At 60.9% G+C, this 23,665-nt stretch overlaps 1 protein-coding gene across 5 annotated transcripts in view; it reads left to right on the forward strand.

The window, feature by feature from the left end:
- GAK (cyclin G associated kinase) overlaps positions 1-23,665 on the forward strand; it is a 59,050-nt gene that overhangs the window by 28,779 nt on the left and 6,606 nt on the right. For 4 of the 5 annotated variants that reach the window (XM_059923803.1, XM_059923802.1, XM_059923805.1 and 1 more), the window contains 15 exons: positions 269-341; positions 1,887-2,010; positions 9,181-9,230; positions 9,768-9,916; positions 10,287-10,409; positions 11,123-11,256; positions 14,408-14,602; positions 14,920-15,037; positions 15,336-15,415; positions 19,603-19,796; positions 20,468-20,611; positions 20,703-21,095; positions 21,324-21,494; positions 22,107-22,217; positions 23,183-23,299. In XM_059923803.1, coding sequence (XP_059779786.1) covers positions 269-341; positions 1,887-2,010; positions 9,181-9,230; positions 9,768-9,916; positions 10,287-10,409; positions 11,123-11,256; positions 14,408-14,602; positions 14,920-15,037; positions 15,336-15,415; positions 19,603-19,796; positions 20,468-20,611; positions 20,703-21,095; positions 21,324-21,494; positions 22,107-22,217; positions 23,183-23,299 — 2,176 coding nt within the window. The remainder of the gene's footprint in view (positions 1-268; positions 342-1,886; positions 2,011-9,180; positions 9,231-9,767; positions 9,917-10,286; positions 10,410-11,122; positions 11,257-14,407; positions 14,603-14,919; positions 15,038-15,335; positions 15,416-19,602; positions 19,797-20,467; positions 20,612-20,702; positions 21,096-21,323; positions 21,495-22,106; positions 22,218-23,182; positions 23,300-23,665) is intronic. The other variant, XM_059923804.1, reaches the window with a different exon arrangement.

Raw genomic sequence — 23,665 nt, forward strand, 5'->3', positions numbered from 1 at the left:
GCACCCCACCCGGCTCCTGTGTCGACGGCAGAGCCTGTGGCCTTGGCGGGTGGCGGCGTTCACGGCTGCCGCCTCTGTTAAGGCGATGGAGCCGTGCGCCCGGGCGACCCCGAGGATCGGCCCTGGGGTCCAAGATTTGTCGAGACACTGGGAGGTTCCTGCGTGGCTTTTGTAGTAAATCAGGTGGAGGAGGGTGGACTCGGGGAGCGATGTGCCCCAAACGCGTGGCGCCGTGCGCTGTGCCTGACCTGCGCTGGGATCCTTACAGCTCCTGGAGCAGAATGGAGGCTACGGGCACGCGGCCCCTCCTGCGGGCTCCACAGGCAGCGGCTGCGGTGGAGGTGAGTACTCCTCGCGCCTGCCGCGCGCCAGGCACCCAGTCTTGCTCTTGCGGGCTGGGGCCCGGCAGCGCGAGGCAGGCTGCACGTTTGGGGTCCCCAGGACCAGTCTCAGGTTCACGGCTCCCTAGCGCCCCCAGAACTCAGCGGGGCTGCCCTCAGGCTGCGGTTTAGAACAAGGAAGGAGGACAGAGACCGAGGGCTGGCAGTCCCCTCCCTGTGCCGTCAGGGCAGCCCGGGTCCTCCGAGCCCCGGCACCTGGCCCACAGGGCTATGGGGTGCCTGCCTGTGTGGCCGCCTCGGCCTCTGGCCCCTCGGGCCCAGCTGCCCCTACAAGTCACTGGTGAGCACGGCCCCTGCCCAGGTAGTGGGGGTGCGCCTTCCACGGCCAGCCCACAGCGACCGTGAGGGCGGCACATCGGGAGGGGGTATGTGAGAAAATAGAGCGGCCGTGCGGGGGGCCAGGGGCCAGAGGGTCCGAGTCCGCTGGTTGAGAAGAGGGGCTCAGATGGGGAGACAGTTGTGGCAGCAGGACAAGTGGGGCTGGTGGGCTTTTCTCACGACTCGGGCGTGTTTGCTGAGAGGTTCGCGCTCCGATCGGCGTGCTGGGCGGGTCTGGGCGCCCAGTGCTGGTGCGACGTGGTGTGTCCCGGGAGGTGGGCTGCAGCCAGGGCTTAGCGCCCCGGCCCGGGAAACTTCCGGGAGTCCTGCCAGGACCTGCCTCTGCCCTGTGCCCCCGGGGCCGCTGCCCACCTCACCGTTGGGGCACGGAGTCCACCTCCCAGGTCCTCCCGCAGCTCTCGGCCCCGGGGGTCGCTCGGCAGCTGGCCAGCCCGTGTCCTGGCCCCTTGCCCACCAGCGCTATGGGGCCACCTCGAGGCGCCGAGACGAGACCATGCCGCGCACACGCGTGGGGCGCCCGGCGAAGGCGTCGCGCAGGCAGGGCCCGGGTGGCGGAGAGGCCGCAGACCGCCCCCGCTCTCTGCGCCTCCACAGCCACCGCGGCAGCCCGCACCCCAGGGCTCTGGGGTCTCGGAGCCCTCGTGGGCCACCGCTCCAGTCTCATCAGGGCGGCGGCCAGGAGGCCGCTCCGCCGCAGACCCACTGAGCTGCGGCTCCCGTGGCCTTCCTGTGCCCGGCCGGGGCCGCCCGCACGGCCCTGCTCCCACACTCTCCCCTCTGCCGTGCGTCTGCAGCCTCTGTGTGTGCCGACGTGTCCGTACCTCGGGGGCGGGCTGGTGGCCCTGGCTGGGCCCTGGCACGTGTCTGTCAGTGGTGAGGTCCCTGCTGGTGTCCAGCGAGCGCTCAGAGTGAGTGGGGTGAACGTCCTGGAGCCAGGGGCGCCCGCGTGCGCCCAGAGGCTCCGGCCCGCCGATGGTGTCCAGGTCCTGCCCTTGCGAGAGGGCCCGGGGTGCCTGGCTGCACGCTCCGCGGGCGCTGCGCCCGGATGCGGAGCACTGGTGGCTGGGTCAGGGGACGCGTGGCCGCTGCAGGTGCTGGTGGCTCTGGCGGGCCCTGCCACATCCTAAGGCTCGTCTCTGCTTGCAGGCCTGGTGGTCGCCGAGTACGACCAGCCCTATGGCGGGCTCCTGGACATCCTGCGGGGCAGCACCGAGCGCCTCTTCACCAACATCAAGGACACCTCCTCCAAGGTCATCCAGTCCGTTGCCAAGTGAGTCGAGGGCGCGCCGGCTCGTGGGTTCTCTGCAGTGAACTTTCGGAACCCTGGGTGCGGCCCTGCCTTCAAGCCTGGCCGAACCCGCCCTTGGGGCTGTGGGTGAGCGGCCCGTGCTCAGCGCCAGCCCGGCCCCCCTGCGTGGGCTCAGCCATCGGTCCCCGGCTGCGCTTCTTCCCCCTCAGTGGAGGGAGCACGGTGGGAAAGCAGACACGCTGGCTCCGGCCGCATCCCTTCCCTGAGGGGGCCCTGTCCACGGAGACCGTGGCCACAGTACACGACCTGTTCGTGCCGTCCTCTGAGCGGTCTCGGCTTTGACCAGGGAGTTTCCGGGAGCGTTGGGGGTTACCTCTGACGTGTCACCTGCCTCGTCCAGGGGCAGGGGCAGTGGTTTGTCGTGTCTGTGAGCCCCGTGGTCCTCCACAAGTCGTGCGGGCCTTGGCCTCATTTTCTTTGTGCCGTGATCATTGTTTCGTGTCCACAACTGTTGGCGACACAGGCAACAGCCCACGGGTTTGTGCACGAGTGTGCCCACGTGTGAGCACGTGCGTGCATGGGAGCACACGTGTGTTGTGTGTGAGAGCTAGCGTGTGCGTGCACACGTGTGTGTGCTGCTGTCGGTGGGCTCCGTGGCCCCCGTGTGCTTTGCCTCTGATGTGACCTTACGTGACGAGAAGAAACTCAGTTCCCACTGAGCGCAGGGGTCCGGCAGTGCAGGGTGCCTGCTCGCACCTGCGTCTGCGGCCCTTTGCAACATCCCGGGCTGCACCTGGTAGCTGATGGAAGGGTCAGATGTACGATTGTGCATTCATGGTGCCCGGCTCTCCGGAGTCTTGTCCACAGAGACGGGAGCGTCATGTGGGCCGAGGCTCTGGGTGCGAAGGCCAGAGGGTCCCAGACGGGGCGTGGACGGGCGGAGGTGACTGCTCGGCGCTTACCTATCACCTGCCCGTGGTGTCCCTGCAGCCGCGCTCCCAGGGCGGGGTGATCTCACGTGACGGCGCTGCGCAGGCCGCTCTGCGTGCGTGTGGCCGCACCCCGGCCCGCGGCCGTCCCCATACTTTCTGCCGACAGGGGAGGCGTCAGGGCAGCGGGTCCCACGGCCCCACTCTTGTCCTCCCATCTTCCTCCCAGCGGGGTTCATCATGGGGTCTCGGGGCTGACCCGGGCTGGAATGGCAGACCCGACGACAATGAACGGGACGTGAGAGAAGCCACTCGGCCTCGCCCAAGGAAAGAAACCAAGTTCCCACACGGCTGAGACGCCATCTTCCTGCCCCCGCAGGTCTCTGGTGGGCCCAGCGTCCCTGGCCTCGGGGGAGGCTGCTGGGAGAATGGACGCTGCCCCGGCCTCTGCACCCAGGAACCATGAGGACGGGCACGTGGGGGGGCATCACGTACCTGCTCGTGTTCTGAAAAGCAGAGTTTCGGGTGAATGGTCGGGCCTGAGAGTTGCCTGTGAGGGTGGGGGTGACGGTGCTCTGCCCAGATTTAGCTGCCTTCACGCCCGACTTGACTCACAGCCACGTTAGTGAGCCTGATGTGCCTCAGGCTGGTGGCACAACCAGGCCACATGGTGGCATGGTGCCGCACACACCCGAGGGCAGGTCCTCGTAGGAGTAGGAACGGGGGTTTCCTAGAGTAAGGGGAAAGGTGCGTGCGTCGGGTCCCAAGACCACCCCCAGGGTCCCGAATCTCCGGAGGACACATGAGACCCACTGCCGAGCGGTCCTCGTAGTTGCAAGTTGTTTCAGAGAAAGGATACAGTTCAGCTCCCCGTGGAGTCACGGACAGACTGACGGACCCGCTGAATTCCCAGCCGAGCTGTGAGGACGGGCCCCAGAGACCGGGGCCCATGGGGCTGCTCATGGGGCACTTGAGCCCTCGGCTCCCCAGGCTGCAGGTCTCCGCATGGACCACGTTTTCTACAGGCATTTGGGGCGCATGGCCACTCCTGTCAGTCGTGAGAACGGGGAGAGCCCTCCTGCTCTCGCCGGACGCCTGCCGGGGCTAGCCTTGCCTGCAGCCCTCTGAGGACCAGGGGCAGGCTGGGTACCGCCTTTCGCCCAGGACGCCTGCCGGCAGTGAAAGAAGTCTGGGAGCCCCTGTGTTTGTGAAGTTGGTTTAGAAATACAGTGTGAGCTCATTCGTTTGGGGACTCCCCACTGAGAAGGCCCAGGGCTGGTGACAGCTCCGGCCCTGGACTGTGGCCTGTAACTGCCCTTCCCACAGAAGGGACGGCCTCCGTGAGGCCAGGAGGCGGTGGGCTGGACCCCGGGGCTTCCCGGAAAGCAGGGAGGCCACCCCACCCTGCCCCTGTCCCCATCACAGGGAAGGAGCCAGGCACGAGGACCTGGTCTCGAAGGATGCTGGCTGCAGCCGGGGGGTATCCCAGCAGTGACAGGCTTGCACGTTTGCAGTGAACGCCTCCTGGTTCTTTGTTCGCCAAACCCACAAACGAGCAGAGGATCCGCACGGAAACGGCCTTCACCCTGCAGGGTCAGACAGGCGCAGCGGCCACGGTGCTTGAGCTCACTGAGGGGGTCCTCCAGGCGGAGCCCCGTGTGCTGGGCTTCAGGCCTGCCACAGGAAGGTCCAGTTAGGGCCTGGTGATGGAGACCCTCCAGGGCCACTGCCAGCCCCTCGGCCGCAGGCAGGCCCTTCATCTCAGGGTATGTGGACCCAGGAGTCCCGGGGTCTATCCGGAGGAGGACCGTCCCCGCGTGTGCAGCCTGTCCCGTGTGGCCTCCAAGAGGCATGGCTGGCTTGTGGGCCTGACCCTGAGCCCTCACCTGCCTGTGGTCTCATTTGTTTCTCACCAGTTTTAGGTCAGACCCTACACGTCCACACGTCCACACGTCCTAGAGCCCCCGTGCCAGGTCCTCACAGACGCCCCCACCAGGCACCCCGAGTTCCCAGCCCGGCGGTGTCTGCACTCTGTGTTGACCTGCCCCTCCCCACTGCCACGGGTGCCCCGGCCCCTCCTCGGGGACAGTGGGGTGGGTGGCCGGGCCCTGCCAGCTTCCCCAGCACTAGGTATCCCACGTGGAGCCCCGTGGGCCTGGGGGCGCGAACCTCTGGCCGCGTGTCCCCGTGAACTGCTGCTCTTACCCTGCTCTCTTTTTCATGTTGGGTTTTTGTTTTTCTTACTGATTTTACATTACATTCTATAGACCAGCTTTTTCATACAGGGTAAGCACGGCAAATGCTTTCTTCTTGTCTGTTGCTCGTTTTAATTAAAACACAAGTTTTTCACAGTTCCCTTTCCGTCTTTTGTCTTCTCGTTTAGGAAGCCTTTCGTGCCCCAAGTTGTAAATAGATCAGACCTGATTTAAAACACATCCTAGGGACTTCCCTGGCGGTCCAGTGGTTAGGACTTGGCGCTTTCACTGCCGAGGGCCCGGGTTCGATCCCTGGTCAGGGAACTAAGATCCCACAAGCCACGCGGTGTGGTGGAAAAAAAACACACACACATTTTAAATGTCTGAATTTATTATAAATGTACCTTTTAATAGCTTTGTTGTTGCACATTTGGCTTTTTAATCCACCTGGACCTCCCTCTGGGGACTTTTCTCGATTCTTGCTCACTCCCCCCTGACAGGCGCAGCCCCTCTGCCGACGACCAAGCCGGGCGCTGTCCCGGGTCGTCCTGCGAGCCCCTCTCGGCCCCGCGGCCCGCGCTCTGTTGTCTGGGCGACAGGCCTTCCTCCCTCCCCCCAAGCACATTGGCCGTTCTCACTCATCTGTTTCTTCCCGTGAATTCTGGAATAAACCTGTCAAGTTGCCTGCGCCGTCACTGAGGGTGTAGCATTTTATCTACTTCATGGTCAGTTTGGGGACAGTTGGTCTCCGTGGTGCTGACTCTCCTGCTGGCTGCACAGGGCGGCGGGGGGCTTCCCGCGGCAGCGCGACTGACCCCTGCCCAGGCCCGGCCTGCGGAGGGCACCGCATGCTGCCGCCGCACCCTGCTGACACTGACGACCGAAACATTAGACGGGAGTGGGGAAGTGCGCCGTCTTTACGTGTAGGCAAATTCATATCGTAAAGGTCGTGTTGCTCTTCAGTTAATCTGTAAGTTCTTTGCCATAAAAATAAAAATCCTGATGTCGTTTCCACAGATCTCAATCTCAAAATTCACATGTAAGTTATCCAAAATTGCCGGCAATGTTTTTAAAAATAAGAAGAGACAAACCCTGTTCTTTATCAATTTTTTTCAAACATCTGTTGTGTTGTTACAAGTGTTTAGACTCACGCTTGACATGTACTTGGGTGGGGATAGTATAAAACATGAAATGTGAGTCTAAAAGAAAATAACAGACGAATGGGCCTGTGTTGCTGAGACCACGGGTAGCCGTGCAGAAGAAGAAAGAATTGGGTCCCGTCTAATAACAGCCAGATACAGTAGTTCTGATTTGTTAAAAGATCTAATTTCTTAGGAAAAACTAATAAAATATAGAGGAACATTTTTATAACACCAGAGTAAGGAAGATATCTTAAATGGGACAAAAAATATATAAGCCATGGAGAAAATGGTTAATAAATTTAACTAACTTAAAAATACTCTGTTCCTTGAAAAAACACATTTCTTTAACAAAAAGATGTGGCACTGATTGGGAGTAAATACGTTCAAACTATGTAACTCACAAACAAATAGTATCCATTATATACAGTGGATTATGAAAATTAATAGGAAAATGAAAAAATGCCTAAAGGAAATTAACAGAGGACAAACTCTGAATAAACTACAAGGAGATGCTCAGCTTCATATTACTTTGTAGATGGCATAGTTGGGTCATATATTTTGATCCACTCTGACAGGCTGTGTGTTGATTGGTGTATTTAGACCGTTGGTGTTTAAAGTGTTTATTGGTACACAGGCCGACCCCGCTTTACTGCGCTTCTTACGCAGTGAGGGTCTGTGGCCGCCCTGCGTCAAGCGAGTCTGTCGGCACCTTTTCCCAAGAGCATCTGCTCACTTTGTGTCTCTGTGTCCTGTTTTGGTAATTCTCGAAGTACTTCAAACATTTCCTCATTATTGTATTTGTTATGGTATCTGTAATCAGTGGTCTTTGATGTTACTGCTGAGACTCACTGAAGGCTCAGACAATGGTTAGCATTTCTTAACAATAAAGCATTTTTAATTACAGGGATGGGCACTGTCTTTTGGACATAACACTGTTGCACATTAATAGACCACAGTGTTGCGTAAACGTGACGTTTAGACGCGCTGGGAACCAAAACGTCCATCCGCGTGGCCCCTTTGCTTCACTGCACGGGGCTGCAGCCGAGCCCGCAGTGTCTCCGCGGCACCTGGGGTTGGATTAATAGCCACCCTATTTGTTACTGTTTTCTAGTCTTCGCCGTTGTTCTTTGGTGCTTTTTTGTCTTCCACTCTTTTTCTGTCTTCTGTGGTTTTAATTGAGCATTTTATACGATCCCTTTTCTCTCCTTTCGACCTTATCAGTTATATTTCTTTTTTCTGCTGTTTTCAGTGGTCGCCCTAGAGTGTGCCCACTTACCAGCTAACCCAAGTTCACTTTCAAATAGCATATTATCACTTCCCAGGCAGTGGGTGTGCTTCATCATGCCACAGAAATCCTAATTCCTCTCTCCTGGCTCTTGCATCATTGTTCATTTCACTTGTACACAGGCATGTTTGAGTATGTGTGTCTATACGTGAAATATGTACATAGGCATACCTATCTGGGTGTATTGTTGCCGTTATTATTTTGAACAAACTTATCAGATAAATTAACAATAAGAAAAATAAACATCTTTATTTTACTTTCCCTTATTTCTTCTTTGATGCTCTTCCTTTCCTTAGTAGATCTGAGTTTCCGACCTTTATCATTTTCCTTCTTTCTAAAGAACTTCTTTTAACAACATTTCTAGAAGGCAGATCTACTGGCAACAAACTCCCCCAATTTCTCTTTGTCTGAGAAAGTCTTTACTTCTCCTCACTTCTGGAGGATAATTTCTCAGCGTACAGAATCCTGGGCTGCTGGTTTTTCTCTCAACGCTGTAAATATCTCGCTTCACTCTTTGCTTGCATGGTTTCTAAGGAGAGGTCAGATGTAATTCTTATCTCAGTCCCCCTGTAGGTAAAGTGTCCCCCTCCCCTCCCACCCCCCAGCTCCTTTGGGATTTTTTCTTTTCTTTGATTCTCTCTAAGTTGAAACCGACATGCCCAGGTGTAGTTTTCCCAGCATTTGTCCTGCTGGGTGTTCTCTGGGCTTCCTGGATCTGTGGTTTGGTGTCTGACATTGATTTGGGGAAATTCTCAGTTAAAATGTTTCAGTATTTCTTCTGTTCTTCCCTGTCTTTTCCTTCTGGATTCCCCATTATGTTACACCTTCTAACCCCACAGGCCTTAGATGTTTTGTTCTGTTCTTTTCAGCCTTTTCTCTTTGCTTTTGGGTTTTCAGGGACTCTGTTGAGATGTCCTCTCGCTCAGAGGTTCCTTCCTCAGCCGTGTCCAGTCTAATCAGCCCATCAAAGGCAACCTTCATTTCTGCTGCAGGGCTCTGATCTCTGGCGTTTCTTTTTGGTTCTTCCTTAGGATTTCCACCTCTCTGCTCACATTCCCCATTATGTCCTGCATGCTGTCTACTTTTTCATTAGAGCCCTCAGCACGTTGACCACAGTTGTCTGAAGTCCCGGTCTGATAATCCCAACATCCCTGCCACGTCTGGTTCTGATGCGTGTTCTGTCTCTTCAGATTCTGCTTTTTGCCATTCCATGTGCCTTGTAATTTTTTCTCATTAGCCAGACATTTTGTACTGGGTCAGAAAACTCCGTCTTCCATTTTTGTTGTCATCTCTCTCCCAAACCATCTCCTTATGTCCCACCTTCTGGTAGTAAGAGAATTAAAGACCCTTCCTATCGGGACCCCTGCCTCTCCACCCCTTGCAGTTTATAATTTCTCATCCACCTCTTAGGTAGATGTCAGCTCCACACATGCCCACACATGCGTGCACACAGTCACCCAGGTACACACGTGCACACTGACACGTGCACATACAGTGTCCCCGGGAGCTGCAGCCTGAACGGTGAGGGCCACCCCCACCCACCCCGGCCTCTCAAGGACTTGCTTCAGTTTAAGCTCTTGTGAATTAACCGTAGAAATTTCCTATAATAACCAAGTGCCCTTTTTTTCTTTTAATTCCAGTTATGCAAAGGGAGATTTGGATATTTCTTACATCACATCCAGAATTGCAGGTACGTTTGCCAGCTTTAACCGTAAGGATGAACTTCTGGTTCTTTCCTGTCTGAGGACGGTGCGTGGGATTCTGGCCTCTTGGGCAGCCACTCACTCGCCCGAGATGTAGCCTAGGGTGTCCATCCCTGCATCCAGTGTGCCTCTAGGCCCTGCGGTGGATAATGCCAGTGTCAACCCAGCTTCTCCCCCTGGTCTGGAACCTTCTGAAACGCTGAGGTCATGAGGGAAATAACGCGAGGCCACACGTATTAAAATGTGGGTCTCCAGGCAAAAACCACAGTCTAGATGCTTGGGGAGATCCTGTGGTGCTTCAGGCTCTGCGGCAGAAGCTGCGTCTCAGGAGGGTCTCGGGGCACCGTCTGGGGATCCCAGAGGATGTGATGGGTGGTGGGGCGGGGCTTGTAGGCCGCTGCTCCGCCCCTTCTCAGGACTCACCGTATCTTCGGGTCAGCGGCCACGAGGAGCAGGCCCCCGTGCGTGCCCGACCGACCGTCCGGCCTGTGGTTGTAGAGGTTGCAGGGGCTCCTCTCTTGCAGTGATGTCATTCCCAGCGGAAGGCGTGGAGTCGGCCATCAAGAACAACATCGAAGACGTGCGGTTGTTTCTGGACTCGAAGCACCCGGGCCGCTATGCTGTCTACAACCTGTCTCCGAGGACGTACCGGGCCTCCAAGTTCCACAACCGGGTGAGCGCAGGCTCTGGCTGATGCTCAGCCTAGTGTGGCCCGCCCGTGACACGGCGTGGAAGGGGCGGGGTCTTATCAGGGGTCCCCGAGGATCGCTGAGCCTGAGGTGCCTCCAGAGGGAACGTGAGGCCACGCAGTTTCCTTGGCGGCTAAACGCTCGGGACATGGACGCTTTTTACAGTATTTATACTGACCCTGAGCGCAGACAGGGCAGGTGCTACGCTCCTTCTGTCACGTCTGCCAGAGCCTGGCTCCCGAGTCCTGTCGCGCGCCTGGGGGCCGGGGGGCGGCGCGTGGTGTGGGGGTGGTGGGGTGCTTTGGGTGGGGCCCGTGTGTCTGCGCCCCGGCTGGCGAGCTGCCCTCCCTGCAGGTCTCCGAGTGTGGCTGGGCAGCCCGGCGGGCCCCGAGCCTCCGTAGCCTGTACAGCCTCTGCAGGAACATGCACGCCTGGCTGCGCCAGGACCCCGGGAACGTCTGCGTGGTGCACTGCATGGTGAGCACGCTGCCCCGCCCTGGGACACTCAAGGGACGGAGGGGACATCCAGAGGGTCAGGCGGGGGCGGCCGGGTGTCCCGAGTGGTGACCCCGGCGCCCACCACTCCCGGGAGCAGCAGTTCTGCCCTGGGGTCTGCGGCTGGCGGCCCAGGCCCGGTGCCCACAGGCGGCTCCTGGCACCTTCTGTGGGTCACAGCCGGGTCCCCGGCAGCAGGGCCTTCTGGCAGAAGACTGCCCTCACTGAGGGTCCCCCCCCCACCCCTTTTATGGAAGGTGCGGGCCCCCTCGTGGCAGCACCCACGTACAGAGGCCAGCCTGCCTCCTGGGACCCCGTCTCTGAGCCCATCCTGGGGCTGAGGGTTTGTGGGTATCACACCCAGTGGGGCACCTGCCAGAACCCGCCCTCGAAGGTCAGTACTGCCGTCCTGGTGTGGGTGACTGTCACACCAGGGGTGGCACTGCAGAGGGTTCATGAGGGTGAGCACGGGCGTGCCGCGCGCGGAGGTCGGGTGGGGACCCTGACACAGAGCGGCACGTGTTCGGCCGCCTCGTGCGTTCCGCTGCGGAGCCCGTGTTCTCTCCGCTCCCTGAATGCTCACCTCATCAGGTGGGTTTTCCTGAGTCCCCTGATGAGCCCCGGCCGCAGGCACAGGCCCTGACTGTCCTGGGGGAGTGAGTGCCGCCTGAGCCTGCCCTGTGCCTCTGTCCTAGGACGGGAGGGCCGCGTCTGCCGTGGCCGTCTGCTCTTTCCTGTGCTTCTGCCGGCTCTTCAGCACCGCGGAGGCCGCCGTGTACATGTTCAGCATGAAGCGCTGCCCGCCGGGCATCTGGCCGTCCCACAAAAGGTATGGCGTCCGCCGTGGGGCCTGGGTGCGGCGTCACCGTGGCCAGGTCGTAGCCGTGGGCGCTGGGAGACGGCAGGGTTTCACGCGAGTGTGGACCTCGGCGTCGGGTGGAGCGCGGGCCTGCGTGCGCAGTCGGGGCAGCCGCATCTCTGCCCCGTCGGGGCTCCCGAGCAGTGGGGCTGCGCCCTGTCCGGCGCCCGGGCGCCAGCTTTCCTAGCACGTGAGGTCACTTGCTCGCTGGCGCTGGGGCCACCCCTGCACACGTGGCCTGGTGGCTCCGTTCGGTAGGGGAAGTGGCATCTGGGAGCTGTGTGGCAGCACCGCCGTGTGTCCTCCACGTCAGGGTCCGTGAGACACACAGCTTCTAGGCTGTCTCTGCTGACGACTCACAGGAGATGGTTTCCCGGGGCTGCAGCTGGCCACCGCCCGGCCCCTGCCTGCTGGGGCCACTGCCTGCTCCCAGACCGCCTTCCCCACCTCCACCCACCTTGCAGCGAGAGGGGAGCCTCACGCTGAGGCCTGAGGAGTTGCTCACTGCCCTCGGGTACTGGGGGAGCACCTCCTTCCCCTGTGGGGAGGGCCTTGGCGTGAACAGCACAGGGCCCAGGAGTGGGGAGAGCCGGGGCCTCCTCGGCCCTGCTGCCTCCCTCCCCTGCCCTGGCAGGGAGATCGGGAAGGCGTCCAGGCCAGTGAGGGGCCGCTGTGGTCACTCCTCCCGCTCGGGGTGGCCGCACTGCCTTGATGGCGGCGTGGGGTGGTTGACCCACTCCTGCTTGTGAGGCCCACCCCATGGCTCGCTGCCCGGGGGCAGGGCGTACTCCGAGACAGCCGGCCCGCGGTCGTGTCTTCCGTGTGGCTCGGGGGGCAGGGGCGGGCCTGTCCATCATGCAGAAGGCGTGGCGGAGCAAGGACTGCGCCGCGGAGCAAGGGCTGCGCCGCCGAGCATGGGTGACAGGCTGCCGACCCTTTCAGCGTGTCACCTTCCCGTAATCTGGGCACATCCGGGGTTCCCCAACAGCTTGGGGGTGCCGCTCAGGAGCGCTCAGAGTCGGGGGTCAGAGCCAGGAGAGTATCGTTGTTGCCGGTGTGTGCCTGGCCCCGGGGCCCCAGCAGACCCCAGGCTGCTTCCTTGGAGACGTGCAGGTGTAGAGAGTGTCATCCCCCACCCGCCCCAACAGCTTAAAAAAGAGCGGCGCCCGCTTCAGATGCACGACTTTTTCAAACCTGTTGGAGAAGAGCCATCCTGGAGCCATCGGCTCACCCCCAATCCAAGGAGGGACAGGCACCCACCCACAGGGCACTCGGCGGGGGGTGGTCTGTGCCCTGCAGGACAGGTCAGAGAGGGAGGCCGCTGCTCAGGGGGCACAAGGTCATCTCCTGGGGACAGACGGACGAAGCAGCCTTCGCTTGAGACCTGGAACCGTGACGGGACGTTTGGAGTCGCTGGTCGCTGGTCTGTGAGTTCAAGACTCTGATGATGGGGGTGGGGGCGGGGAGGAGCAAGGAAGACCCAAACGGAGAGGGCCGCGACCTCGGAGGGGTCTGTAGATGTCATTCACCGAAACACCCGTCAAGCCATCTCAGATGGTCTGACAGACGCACCACTGGGGCCCCCAGGGGAGACGGAGCAGGAAGGGGGAGCACGGAGGAGGCGTTGCTGAGAATTTCCCCAAATTAACGGCAGACGTCGAACCCAGGAAGCTCAGAGGACACCAAGTGGGACTCAGAACAAAACACACACGTGGAAAACCCACTTCGGCTTCTGGCGTTCACACTGCCGAGAGCCACACACAGGAGCTCCGGAAGGTGGGCAGCGGGAGTGGAGGTGCAAACAGTGAAGATTCTTCTCAAGGGCCGTCATTACGTCAGCAGAGGATGCGAGCGGAGGCCTGGGACGTGCTCGGGTGACCCAGGAGATCAGGAAGGAGAAGTCGAGGCTGGAGAGGCAGGCAGGCGGCCGGCTGGCCGGGAAGCCGGTTCAGTGTCCCCTGTGTCGGGCCCCTCGCCGAGCACACGCTGCCTGCGGGCCTGCACCGTAGCACTGACGGCGGGGGTGGAGGAGGGTTGGGTGCAGGGCACGTGCGACAGGCTCCGCTGCTGAAGCACCCGTGTTGTGCCGTCCGTCCCTGCGGGTCAGGCGTCCAGCTCAGCGCCGGCCAGGCTGCCTTCTCAGCTCAGCCTTGACTCAGGGGCATCTCCTTCTTCTTCAGTTTTGAATCTGCTTCCAAGCTCACTCAGGTTGTGGTCTGTGGACGTGGGTCGTGGTGTCCTGGCTTCTTGCTGTCGGCGAGAGGCGCCCGGGTCTCCTGCCACGCGGCCGTCTCCACCGCGGCCGTCGGGAGCGGCCAGAGTGCTCTGGCGAGATGGAGTGTCGACTGCTGTCAGTTTGAAGCCAGTCACGGCTCCTGCCCCTCCCCGGGAGACGGGTTAGACCCGTGCAGGAGACGGACGCCCTGTGGCGGTGCCACGGAGAGGAGCCGCGGAAGCCCCGAAGGGAGCCGGAGGAGCCGATTCCAAGTCCACAGAGCAGGACGTGGACGGTCACAGCGTCCCTGGCAGTGACCAGTGGGACAAGCCGGCAGGTCGCTTCAGAGCCACGGAGGGCACCCACGACAGAAACGTGCGTGCAGAGCCCTTGGGAAGAAGGGTCATGTTCCGGGCTCTTAAACCGCAACGGATGGGGAAGAACAGAAATCATACCAGATATGTTCCCAGGCCATCGTGGAATTAACCCAGAAATCGGTGACAGCAAGGTGGCTTTGGAAAGCCTTAAATATCTCAAAGTGAAACAATCTACCTATGAGTAGCCCGTGAGTCAGGGAGGAAGTCTCAAGGGAAATTTAAAGATATTTTGAACTGAAGGAAAATTACAACATAAGGTTCATGAGATGACACTGGAACGTCGCTTTTAGTGAAATTTATAGCATGAGATGCTTACGTGTGACTGAAAAAGGACTGACGACCTGATGGGCTCCAGAGCCATGGAGCACGGGTGCGCCGTGGCACGTGGGCACGTATGGAGCACGCGTGTGGTGTGGGCTGCGCGGATCAAGTGTGTGACGCGGTGCGCGGGCCGAGCACGGAGCACGCGTGAGACGCCCGTTTCCTGCACAGAACACGCGTGTGACGTGGTGTGCCTCCTGCCCTCCAGGTACATCGAGTACATGTGCGACATGGTGGCAGAGGAGCCCATCTCGCCCCACAGCAAGCCCATCCTGGTGAGGGCCGTGGTCATGACGCCTGTGCCCCTGTTCAGCAAGCAGCGGAGCGGCTGCCGGCCCTTCTGCGAGGTCTACGTGGGGGATGAGCGTATGACCACCACGTCCCAGGAGTACGACAACCTGAGGTGGGCTCAGGGCTCAGGCCCTTCCTTGCCCCGCGGCCTCATGCTCTGGGGGCCGTCGAGGAGGGAATTGTGCTCTGGGGCTGCGGCTGGGCGGGGGGCATGGAGGCGGGGCCGGCGGGGCCTGTGGGGGAGTTCTCGGGGTCTTCGTGCTGGGTGGCTCCTTGGAAGTCCTCTCCTGGACCATCCTCCCCCCACGCCTGACGTCATTTGGCAGAAGAACCCGCGACGCAAGAAGAAACTGGCGCTGTGGGTCGCAGTTCATCAGAACGGTGCACCTCGTACCCAAGTGCACTGCTTTTCTTGGTTCTGTTCTCCAGGGATTTTAAAATCGAGGACGGCAAAGCGGTCATTCCCCTGGGCATAACGGTCCAGGGGGACGTGCTTATCATCATCTATCACGCGAGGTCCACCCTGGGAGGAAGGCTGCAGGCTAAGGTGAGCGGGCGCCAGGCGGCCCCGGGCTCGTGGGCGAGCTTGGTTCTCTAAGCGCAGTGAGAGCTCTGTGTCCCCACCTGTGTGGCAGGGGCAGAGGGGACTGCAGCCAGAGCCTGCCCGGCTGTGGCCCTGGGGCCTCCCCACGGGCCCAAGGAGCCGCTTGTTGGGGAGGGCGCTGCCCCAGCCTCTGTGTGTCCCCGGCCCTGGAGCCCGGCGTGGGGCTCTCAGCTGGTCACCCGTGAAGGGCCTGGCATCGCGCTCCTGGCCTGAGGACCTTCTGTTCGCTTTCTCCCTGCAGATGGCGTCCATGAAGATGTTCCAGATCCAGTTCCACACAGGGTTTGTGCCTCGGAATGCAGCTACTGTGAAATTTGCAAAGTATGTTGGCGTCACACTGAGGGGGGCGGACGAGAGGGGTCGGGGTGCACAAGCACCCCCAGCCGTGGCTGGTGTGCAGACAAGTGCGGCATGATTGATACTGGCCGGGGTCCCGGGAGGGCCGTGAGCTCTGACCCCCGGGGTCCCGGGAGGGCCGTGAGCTCTGACCCCCGGGGTCCCGGGAGGGCCGTGAGCTCTGACCCCCGGGGTCCCAGGCAGGCCGTGAGCTCTGACGCCCGGGGTCCCGGGAGGGCCGTGAGCTCTGACACTCCGGGTCCCGGGAGGGCCGTGAGCTCTGACCCCCGGGGTCCCGGGAGGGCCGTGAGCTCTGACGCCCCGGGTCCCGGGAGGGCCGTGAGCTCTGACCCCCGGGGTCCCGGGAGGGCCGTGAGCTCTGACGCCCCGGGTCCCGGGAGGGCCGTGAGCTCTGATGCCTGGGGTCCCGGGAGGGCTGTGAGCTCTGACCCCTGGGGTCCCGGGAGGGCCGTGAGCTCTGACGCCCCGGGTCCCGGGAGGGCCGTGAGCTCTGACACTCCGGGTCCCGGGAGGGCCGTGAGCTCTGACCCCCGGGGTCCCGGGAGGGCCGTGAGCTCTGACGCCCCGGGTCCCGGGAGGGCCGTGAGCTCTGACCCCCGGGGTCCCGGGAGGGCCGTGAGCTCTGACGCCCCGGGTCCCGGGAGGGCCGTGAGCTCTGATCCCCGGGGTCCCGGGAGGGCCGTGAGCTCTGACGCCCCGGGTCCCGGGAGGGCCGTGAGCTCTGATGCCTGGGGTCCCGGGAGGGCCGTGAGCTCTGACGCCCCGGGTCCCGGGAGGGCCGTGAGCTCTGACGCCCCGGGTCCCGGGAGGGCTCACACAGGGCAGTGCCGCGCCAGGGCTGCCCGTGGTAAGGGCTCAGGGAGAGCCGCCCAGCCGCCCTCACAGCGTCAGCGTCGTGGGCTGTGGGCACGTCTGTGTTTCTGCCCGTTGTTGCTCCTTTAAGAGTCTCCATGTTCTTGTCTTTTAGTGTGTTTTCCACATTGGCACCTCATGCTTTTTTTTTACGTGCCAACGTGACAAAGACGAGGAATGCCACACTTTAAGGTTTCGGGTATTTTCTCCTTTGGAGGAAGGTAGTCCCAGAGCTTCAGGTGTCCTTGTGTCCTCAGACATTTCTCTTCAGAGACCAGATGACTGAAGACCAAGCGGAAGAGCTGGGTGAGAGGCCCGTAGGTGAACCTGATGCTGGAGCTGGGAGACGGCATTGACGACCATCTCGTGTGTTCAGGGAAGTGCAAGGGGGAATTCACCGCAGAGCTGGAACGTGTAAAACGGAGGCAGGTGTGACTCTCGGACTGAGAAACGTCACAGCTAGAACTGAGAATTGAGCCGTGTGCCCGGTAGCAGAGTAGACACAGGAACAATGGTGAGAGAGAGATGGATACAGAGGGGGTCGCAGGGATGTTGGGGGCTGGGAAACGGTCAGGCGTGCCTTTGTTTGGAGTCCAAGGAGAAGAGGACACAACAGAAACAATGTTGGAAAAATCACTGGCCAAAAATTTCCTTACGCTGATGAAAAACATCAAACCATAGAATCAAAAACTCTGAAAACGGCAAACAGGAGTTTATATAAAAGAAGGAAGGAAACCCCTTCCTCAGCATGTTGCAAATTGCTGAAAACCAAAGACGACCATTTCAGAGCCCCCAGGGGAGGGGCCTTCAAAGTAAGGAGACCGGCAGCTGCCTTTTAACCAAGGGGTGGGAGCCGGAGTCGGGGGCGTCTTCAGGAAGTGCCTGAGGAGAACGTTGCCAACTTGAAATTCTGTCCCCTGTGAAGTCATTCTTCAGAAGTGAAAGCCAATCAAAGACGTTTTCAGGCAGACGAGATGTTTGCAGCGTGTGTGTCAGATGTGGACACATAGAGAAGCACAGAACGAAAAGAGAAAGACACCCATTAAAAGCAGGCAGGAGACTTGACTGGCTGACCCACACGGCCAGCAAGCACCTGAGCCACCCTGCACGTCCCTCGCGACCAGGGAAGCAGGTTAGAGCCGCGAGGGCAGGGAAACGGGGGGTAGCCCCCTTGGGAGCCACGCGGAGTTAGATGTTTTCCTGTGATGAGAGCTTTGAAGATCTCCTGCCTCAGCGCTTCCCACGTGCACGTGGCGTCATTAGCCACGTACCCAGGGCCTTAGGCTTGATGGCTCCAGACTGAGAAGAGGCCCCCGTGGCGTCGGCAGTCGGATGGAGAGTGAGCTGTGATGTCATGTCCGTGACCCTGTTACGTCCGCTCAGGCCTGCCGTGGGGCCCCACCCGGAGGCCCGAGGAGTGGCCGCCTCTGGGGGCGTGGCCCTTCTTGGGGTCTGGAAAGAGGCAGTGTTTTATTCTGAACGGGCTGCTGACACGAGGATAACCTTTCCTGAGGCGCGTGCGTAGGCTTGTGCTTCGCTGTGCGTGTCGTGCCTCCAGAAGTGGACTCGTCGGTTTAATAGGAGAAAGGCAAGGGGTGCCCCGCGGGTGGTTGAAAGAGGACACTTGGCAGAAGAATTGTGGAACTCCTCGGGTGCCTCCTGGGAGTGCGGAGGGGGTGTCGAGTGGGTGTGAGTGGACAGGGTGACAGGACGAAAGCCGATGCATTTGTTTCCCGGCCAAGCGTGGCAGGCCCCCCCCTCAGGGCCTGCCGAGCGGGACCTGGCCCTCTGCCCTCTGAGACCCCGGGCCCTTGGGGGCAGCGGGGCTGTGCCTCTGCTCACAGACCTCATTGTTTCCTCACTGGCCTGCTGGGCGGGTGGGCAGACCCCAGCCTGGGGGGGCTGTCTCTGGGGCTGGGCTGGGCAGGGAGGCAGGGGTGGGTGGCCACCAGCATGGTGCCCGGAGTGGCCCCTGAGGCCCTGCTGCCCTGGAGCTGAGCTCGTAGAGGCCGCGCACCTTCTCCCTGCTTTGCTTCTGGGCCTCCGCTCCTCGTGGATGGGCCCCTCCCCGGGCCCTCGCTGGCCACCGGATCCCCTTTGCCAGCAGCGCTGTCCGGGCTTTCCACCTGCGGCCCCCGTGCCAGCTGTTCCTGCCTGGCTGAGCCATCGCCTGTGTCGTCGTCTTCTTGTGGGCACCTGGCCTGCTCAGGAAGGAAGCCCGTGGCGGCCTCTGGGCCGGGAGCCTGAGAGGGCCACACGGCAGTGCAGCCACCGTCCCTGCGCCCACATGGGCCCGGCCTCGCCCCTGCAGAGACCCCTCATTCCCCTCCTTGCGCAGAGGCGGCCGTGTCCGTGAGGAGTGGGAAGGATTTGGGGTCACGCGTGCTTGCTCGTCCCATTTTGTTGAATCCAGGGAAGTAAGAACTAAAATTTGCTGTGGCCTCACCACCACCCCTGACCACTCCTGCGGCCCCTCCTCTGCCTGGAGGCCCTTCTTGGACATTGCAGAGGACGGCAGGGCCCCTCCCTCGACTCCTCAGACCTTCAGGGCCCCAGCGTTCTTTTTTGTGTTTCTCTTTTTGTTGCTTTACTCTTCTTATAGGCACAAAGCAGTAAGTAGTGCAAACAGACGTTAGCATAAAATAGGAACAGCTGGGAGCCTGTTGTCTAGCTGAGGAACTAGGGTTTATCGATGCTGTCAGCAGAGGTGATCTTAGGAGTTCCCTCGAAAGGTGCGGAGCCACAGGACGAGGGCAGTTCAGTGACATGGCAGCCACAGCCACCACTGGCGGGCTGCCCTGTTACCAGTGTCCCGCCCGGGCCCGGGCCCCCCCGGCCGCCGCCCCAGGTAGCCTCCCTCCCCGTCCCACCCAGTGGAAACAGGTCGGTGCCTCTCCACCCCTGCAGCCAGATTCCAGAGGCACTGGTTTGGGGGCATCTGTTAATAGTTGGGGGATTTTGCCAGCATGGCTGGCATTGTTTTTATGGGAACGTGCATTTAAGCTCTGAGGACCTGATTTGAACTCCAGAACCTGAGGAGTGAGGGCTGAGCGCTCCCCTGACAGAGGAGCGGGGGTCCTGCTCTGCGGGTGTGGACGGGCCCCACTGCGCACAGACCCCTGCAGGTCCCTCTGACCATTTGCTCAGTGGCGGCTTGAACGTCCCGAGCATGAAGTGCAGGGGCCGGGGTGCCTGTGGAGCACGCGGCCCTGCCCCGCACTCGTTTCCCAGTGAACATTGGGGTGATACCCGAAGTGCCCATGGTCGTGCCTAACCTGCATCTCGCCTCCCAAATGCAGGTATGACCTGGACGCTTGTGACATTCAGGAGAAATATCCCGATTTATTTCAAGTGAACCTGGAGGTGGAGGTGGAACCCAGAGATAGGCCCGGCCACGAGGCCCCACCCTGGGAGAGTGCGAGCATGCGGGGGCTGAACCCCAAGATCCTGTTTTCCAGCCGGGAGGAGCAGCAAGACATTCTGTCTAAATTTGGTGAGACCCTTGTTTTCTGGTCATGCCTGCAGGTGGCCCAGTGTCTGTTTTTGGATCCCAAGCCACGTGGTCCTGCCGGGGTCGTCATGGGGCGGGGCTGGGACCCCCGGGAGGGTCAGGTTTGAGTCACTCGCTGTTTCGGGGGGGTGCATTTTCTGGACATGTGTCAACTTTGAACATGACCTGGAAGAAGTCGAGGCTTCGATTGGGACCAGCTGGCGGGGCCGCCTCACAGCAGAGTTTGTTCCTGGCCAACCCCCTCCTCCCCCCACCGACCCGATTCAGCAGGGTTGTGTCGGCTTATTTCATAGCATTTACTGAAAGTAGCATCAGAAGCACGCTGGTGGGTGGGACTTGGGACTTCCTTTGCCACATAACAATTTTCTTCATGTTCTTGGTTTGCATATTTTTCTGTTTTCTTATGTGAGGACAGCTAAGTGTCCCTGAATAGCGTGTGTGCACGTGTGTGCGTGCATGTATGCTTTCCGGTGTACGCGTGTGCCCACGTGTCCCGGGGCAGCGTCTGGGCGACGCTGGGATCCATTCACTGATGGTTGGTTGTCGTGTGGGTTTCTGGCGGTGGTGAGCCCTTCCTGGCTCTGGGCCTGGGCCCCGGAGCCCCACACCGGCTGCTGCCCTGGGCCGGGTGGCCTGACATCCCCCTCCTGCAGGAAAACCAGAGCTCCCCAGGCAGCCGGGCTCCTCTGCGCAGTATGACGCCGAGGCCGGGCCTGCGGACGCCGAGCCCCCGGAGTTGGACTCGCCGCACAGCAACGAGAACGCCGACCGCTTTCTGCACACGCTGGACTGGTGGGGTGGGTAGGCGGGCCTGGCGCTGCCCCCGGGCCTCCCCGTGCCGACCCCTCGCACTGAGCCGCAGCCGCCCCACCCTTGTCTTCTTTTCAGAGGACGGGGACTGCGCGACAGGCCCAGAGGATCACCTTGCCGAGGAGGGTCCGTCTGCCGCGGCCGAGGACGGATGTGTGAGCGAGCCGTCTGACGAGGAAGCCCCGACGCTCTCGGCTGAGAGCGGGGATGTGGCCGACGAGGACACGCCGGGCCCGGACCTGCCACAGGAGGACAGTGTGGACCTCCTGGGGCTGCACTCCGAGGCAGGGCCGGCGCCCCCCACGCATGCCCGCGGGGGCCCCCCCAGCAACGCGGACCTGCTCAGCCGCCTCCTGGGGGCCCCGGCGGCTGCTCCAGAGGGTGCCGCAGGCGGTCTGCTCGGTGGGGATGCGGCCCTGCTCTTCACCAGCCCGGCCTCTGCCCCGAGCGCGCGGACCACGGTCCCGGCCGGTAGGTGCCGCCGGCAGGAGTGGGCCCAGAGGTCACGGCAGTCTGCCACTCAGGGAGACCGCGAGCCCCCAGAGGACCTCCTGAGACAGGCGGGGGTCAGCGCCTTGCCCCTCCCTCTCGGGGCCATGGGGTCGTGGGAGGGCCGTCCCGGAGCCAATCCTCTGGGCTGAGGGCGTGCGCTGTGGTGCCTGCGCTCACGTCCGCCTGCTTCCTGGTGTCCTGCCACAGCGGACCCGTTTGACCCTCTCCTGCCATCTGACCCGGACACCCAGCCCCACTCCCAGCCCGACCTCTTTGGTGAATTTCTTAATTCGGACTCTCCAGCCACCCTGCCTGCATCCTTCCCTGCCACCCACAGCGCTCCACCCCTGGCCCGCGGCACCGACTTCCTGCATCTGGGTAAGTGCGGTCTCCACACCGGGGATGGGGCCACAGGGCCGGGGGAGATGGGCAGTGCGATCCTCCCTCCCCCAGAAAGGGGGCGCAGCCAGTGTCCACTCTGTATGCCCTGCTGGGTTTCAGGGCAGGTGGGAAGGCAGGCTCTGGGGCACCGGCGTGTGGCCAGCCATGGCGGGAGGAGACTTCTCTGAAGACCCTTTCAGATGAGGGACTGCGGGCGCTAGTCTCAGCATCGCCCTGTGGGCTTCTCCTCTTGCTGACCCCCTGCATCCACTTGGTCAGTGCAGTGACCGTGTGATGTGTCCTCCGCCCGTGCGGAGGGAGGCCGGTTGGAGGCCCCCGAGGTGCGTGAGCACAGCCCTGCCTGGGTCCTCGCTCGGCCAGGAGCGCCGCAGGGGCTGCTGCCCAGCACCTCGGCCCCCCGCCTCCCGCACAGGCGGCCGTCAGGTGTGCCTCCTGCCCACACGTGGAGGGCGGTACGGAGGGCGCCCCCGAGGCTGCCGCAGATGGGGCTTGCGGCCAGCCTGTCCCCTAGGGCCCCCAGGAGGCCATGTGAAGGCCATGTGCCCGCCCCCACCGGGGACACACCTGATAGTGCTGCTGTCTTCCCAGGTGACCTGCCAGCGGAGCCCAGCAAGATGACAGCCTCTACCAGCCACCCGGACCTGCTGGGAGGATGGGACGCCTGGGCTGAGGCCCCGGCCCCTGCACCAGCTGCAGAAGGTACGACACGTGGCGTAACTGTGACCCCGGCCCCCAGAAGAGGAGGAGGCAGGAGCAGCGCCCCAGGGGCACTCTGGCCGGGCCTTCTGCCACTGTCCCGAGTCCCTTCGCACGGCTCCTGTGGGCGCTCATTCGGCTTGTTCTGAACTTTTCACCCAGAATGTTCCTTAGCGCTTCCTTGTGCCCTGCAGGGCCCTTGAGAGGCTGCAGGCTATCCTGGTCTGTCCCCTGTCTGTGGGGACAAGAGTGCTTCTGGCGTCTCACTTTCGTCATGTCTGTCCTTTTTTCCATACGTCGGGATTCTGTCCCGTGGGGAAGTTTCTGGTAGTGGTTTGCTTTCAAAGGCAGTGGTGTTTGTGACGCCTGTGACATGCTTCTCTCTTAAGTCCTGTTTGTTAATTTATGGGCTGTAACTGTAAACATACTACTCTGCCAGTTTGATAGGCTGTCAGTTCTTTCAATTTGCTTTTCTTCATTATGCGTGAGGTTGTTTATTATTTTGTATGTTTTTGGTTATATTTCTTTTGAGAACTGTTTCACATTTTCTAATCATTTTTTTGCACGGGAAATTCACCTTTTTTGTATTAACTCGTAAGAGCTCTTTATATATGAGTTGCCATCGTTTGTAATGACCTTACAGTTGACTCTTGAATGACACGGGAATTAGGAGCAGGACAGTGATTTACTTAGACGTTTCAGTACCTTGTACTTAGAATGAACGGATGTTGTAAAGTGCACTCACACTTTAGGTGGATTCCGGGAGGTGGTAGGACAAACCCAGGGCAGTTTATACGAGCTGTCAGGTGACCTCCCACACGGAGCCATGTGGGCAGCTCGGGCTGCGAGTGTGGCCACATCCCAGGTGCAGTGACAACGCTGAGCAAGGCCTTTAGGAGCGTGAGATGGGAGGGCAGAGGCCGCATCTACTCCAGTGTGCTGGATCTAATGCCCCTGCCCTCCTCCAGGCCCCTTCGTCTCTCCTGGAGGCCAGCCGGCCCCTCCTGGCCCCCCAGCCAGCCAGACCAAGTCTCAGAGCCAGGACCCATTTGCGGACCTCGGCGACCTCAGTTCCGGCCTCCAAGGTAACCTGAGGGCCATGTCGGGCACGTGGAAAGCACCAGGCCTCTCTCTGGGGTGTTGTGTCCGCCTACCCGAGGTGGGGCCTCACCCTGTCCACCAAGGCCCAGGGCACAGCGACACCAGGAAAGGCCCAATCTGCTTCATCCCAGGAGCTTGTTACCAAGGTAACACCAGGAATTGCCAAAACTGGTGCTGGGGTCTGGCCCTCCGCGGGCATAGCGGTGTTTGGGGGGCCATCTGGAGCAGTCTCAGCACAGGAGCGTGGAGAGTGCCTGCCCCGCTCCCCAGGGAGCAGAATTCACTGCCAGTAACTTTTCTGAGAAAACTTTTAGGGACGTTAATTGTTTGGAGGCCAGGAGTGCCTCTCG

Source organism: Balaenoptera ricei, chromosome 5, assembly GCF_028023285.1.
Source record: "Balaenoptera ricei isolate mBalRic1 chromosome 5, mBalRic1.hap2, whole genome shotgun sequence".
Taxonomy (NCBI): Eukaryota; Metazoa; Chordata; class Mammalia; order Artiodactyla; family Balaenopteridae; genus Balaenoptera; species Balaenoptera ricei.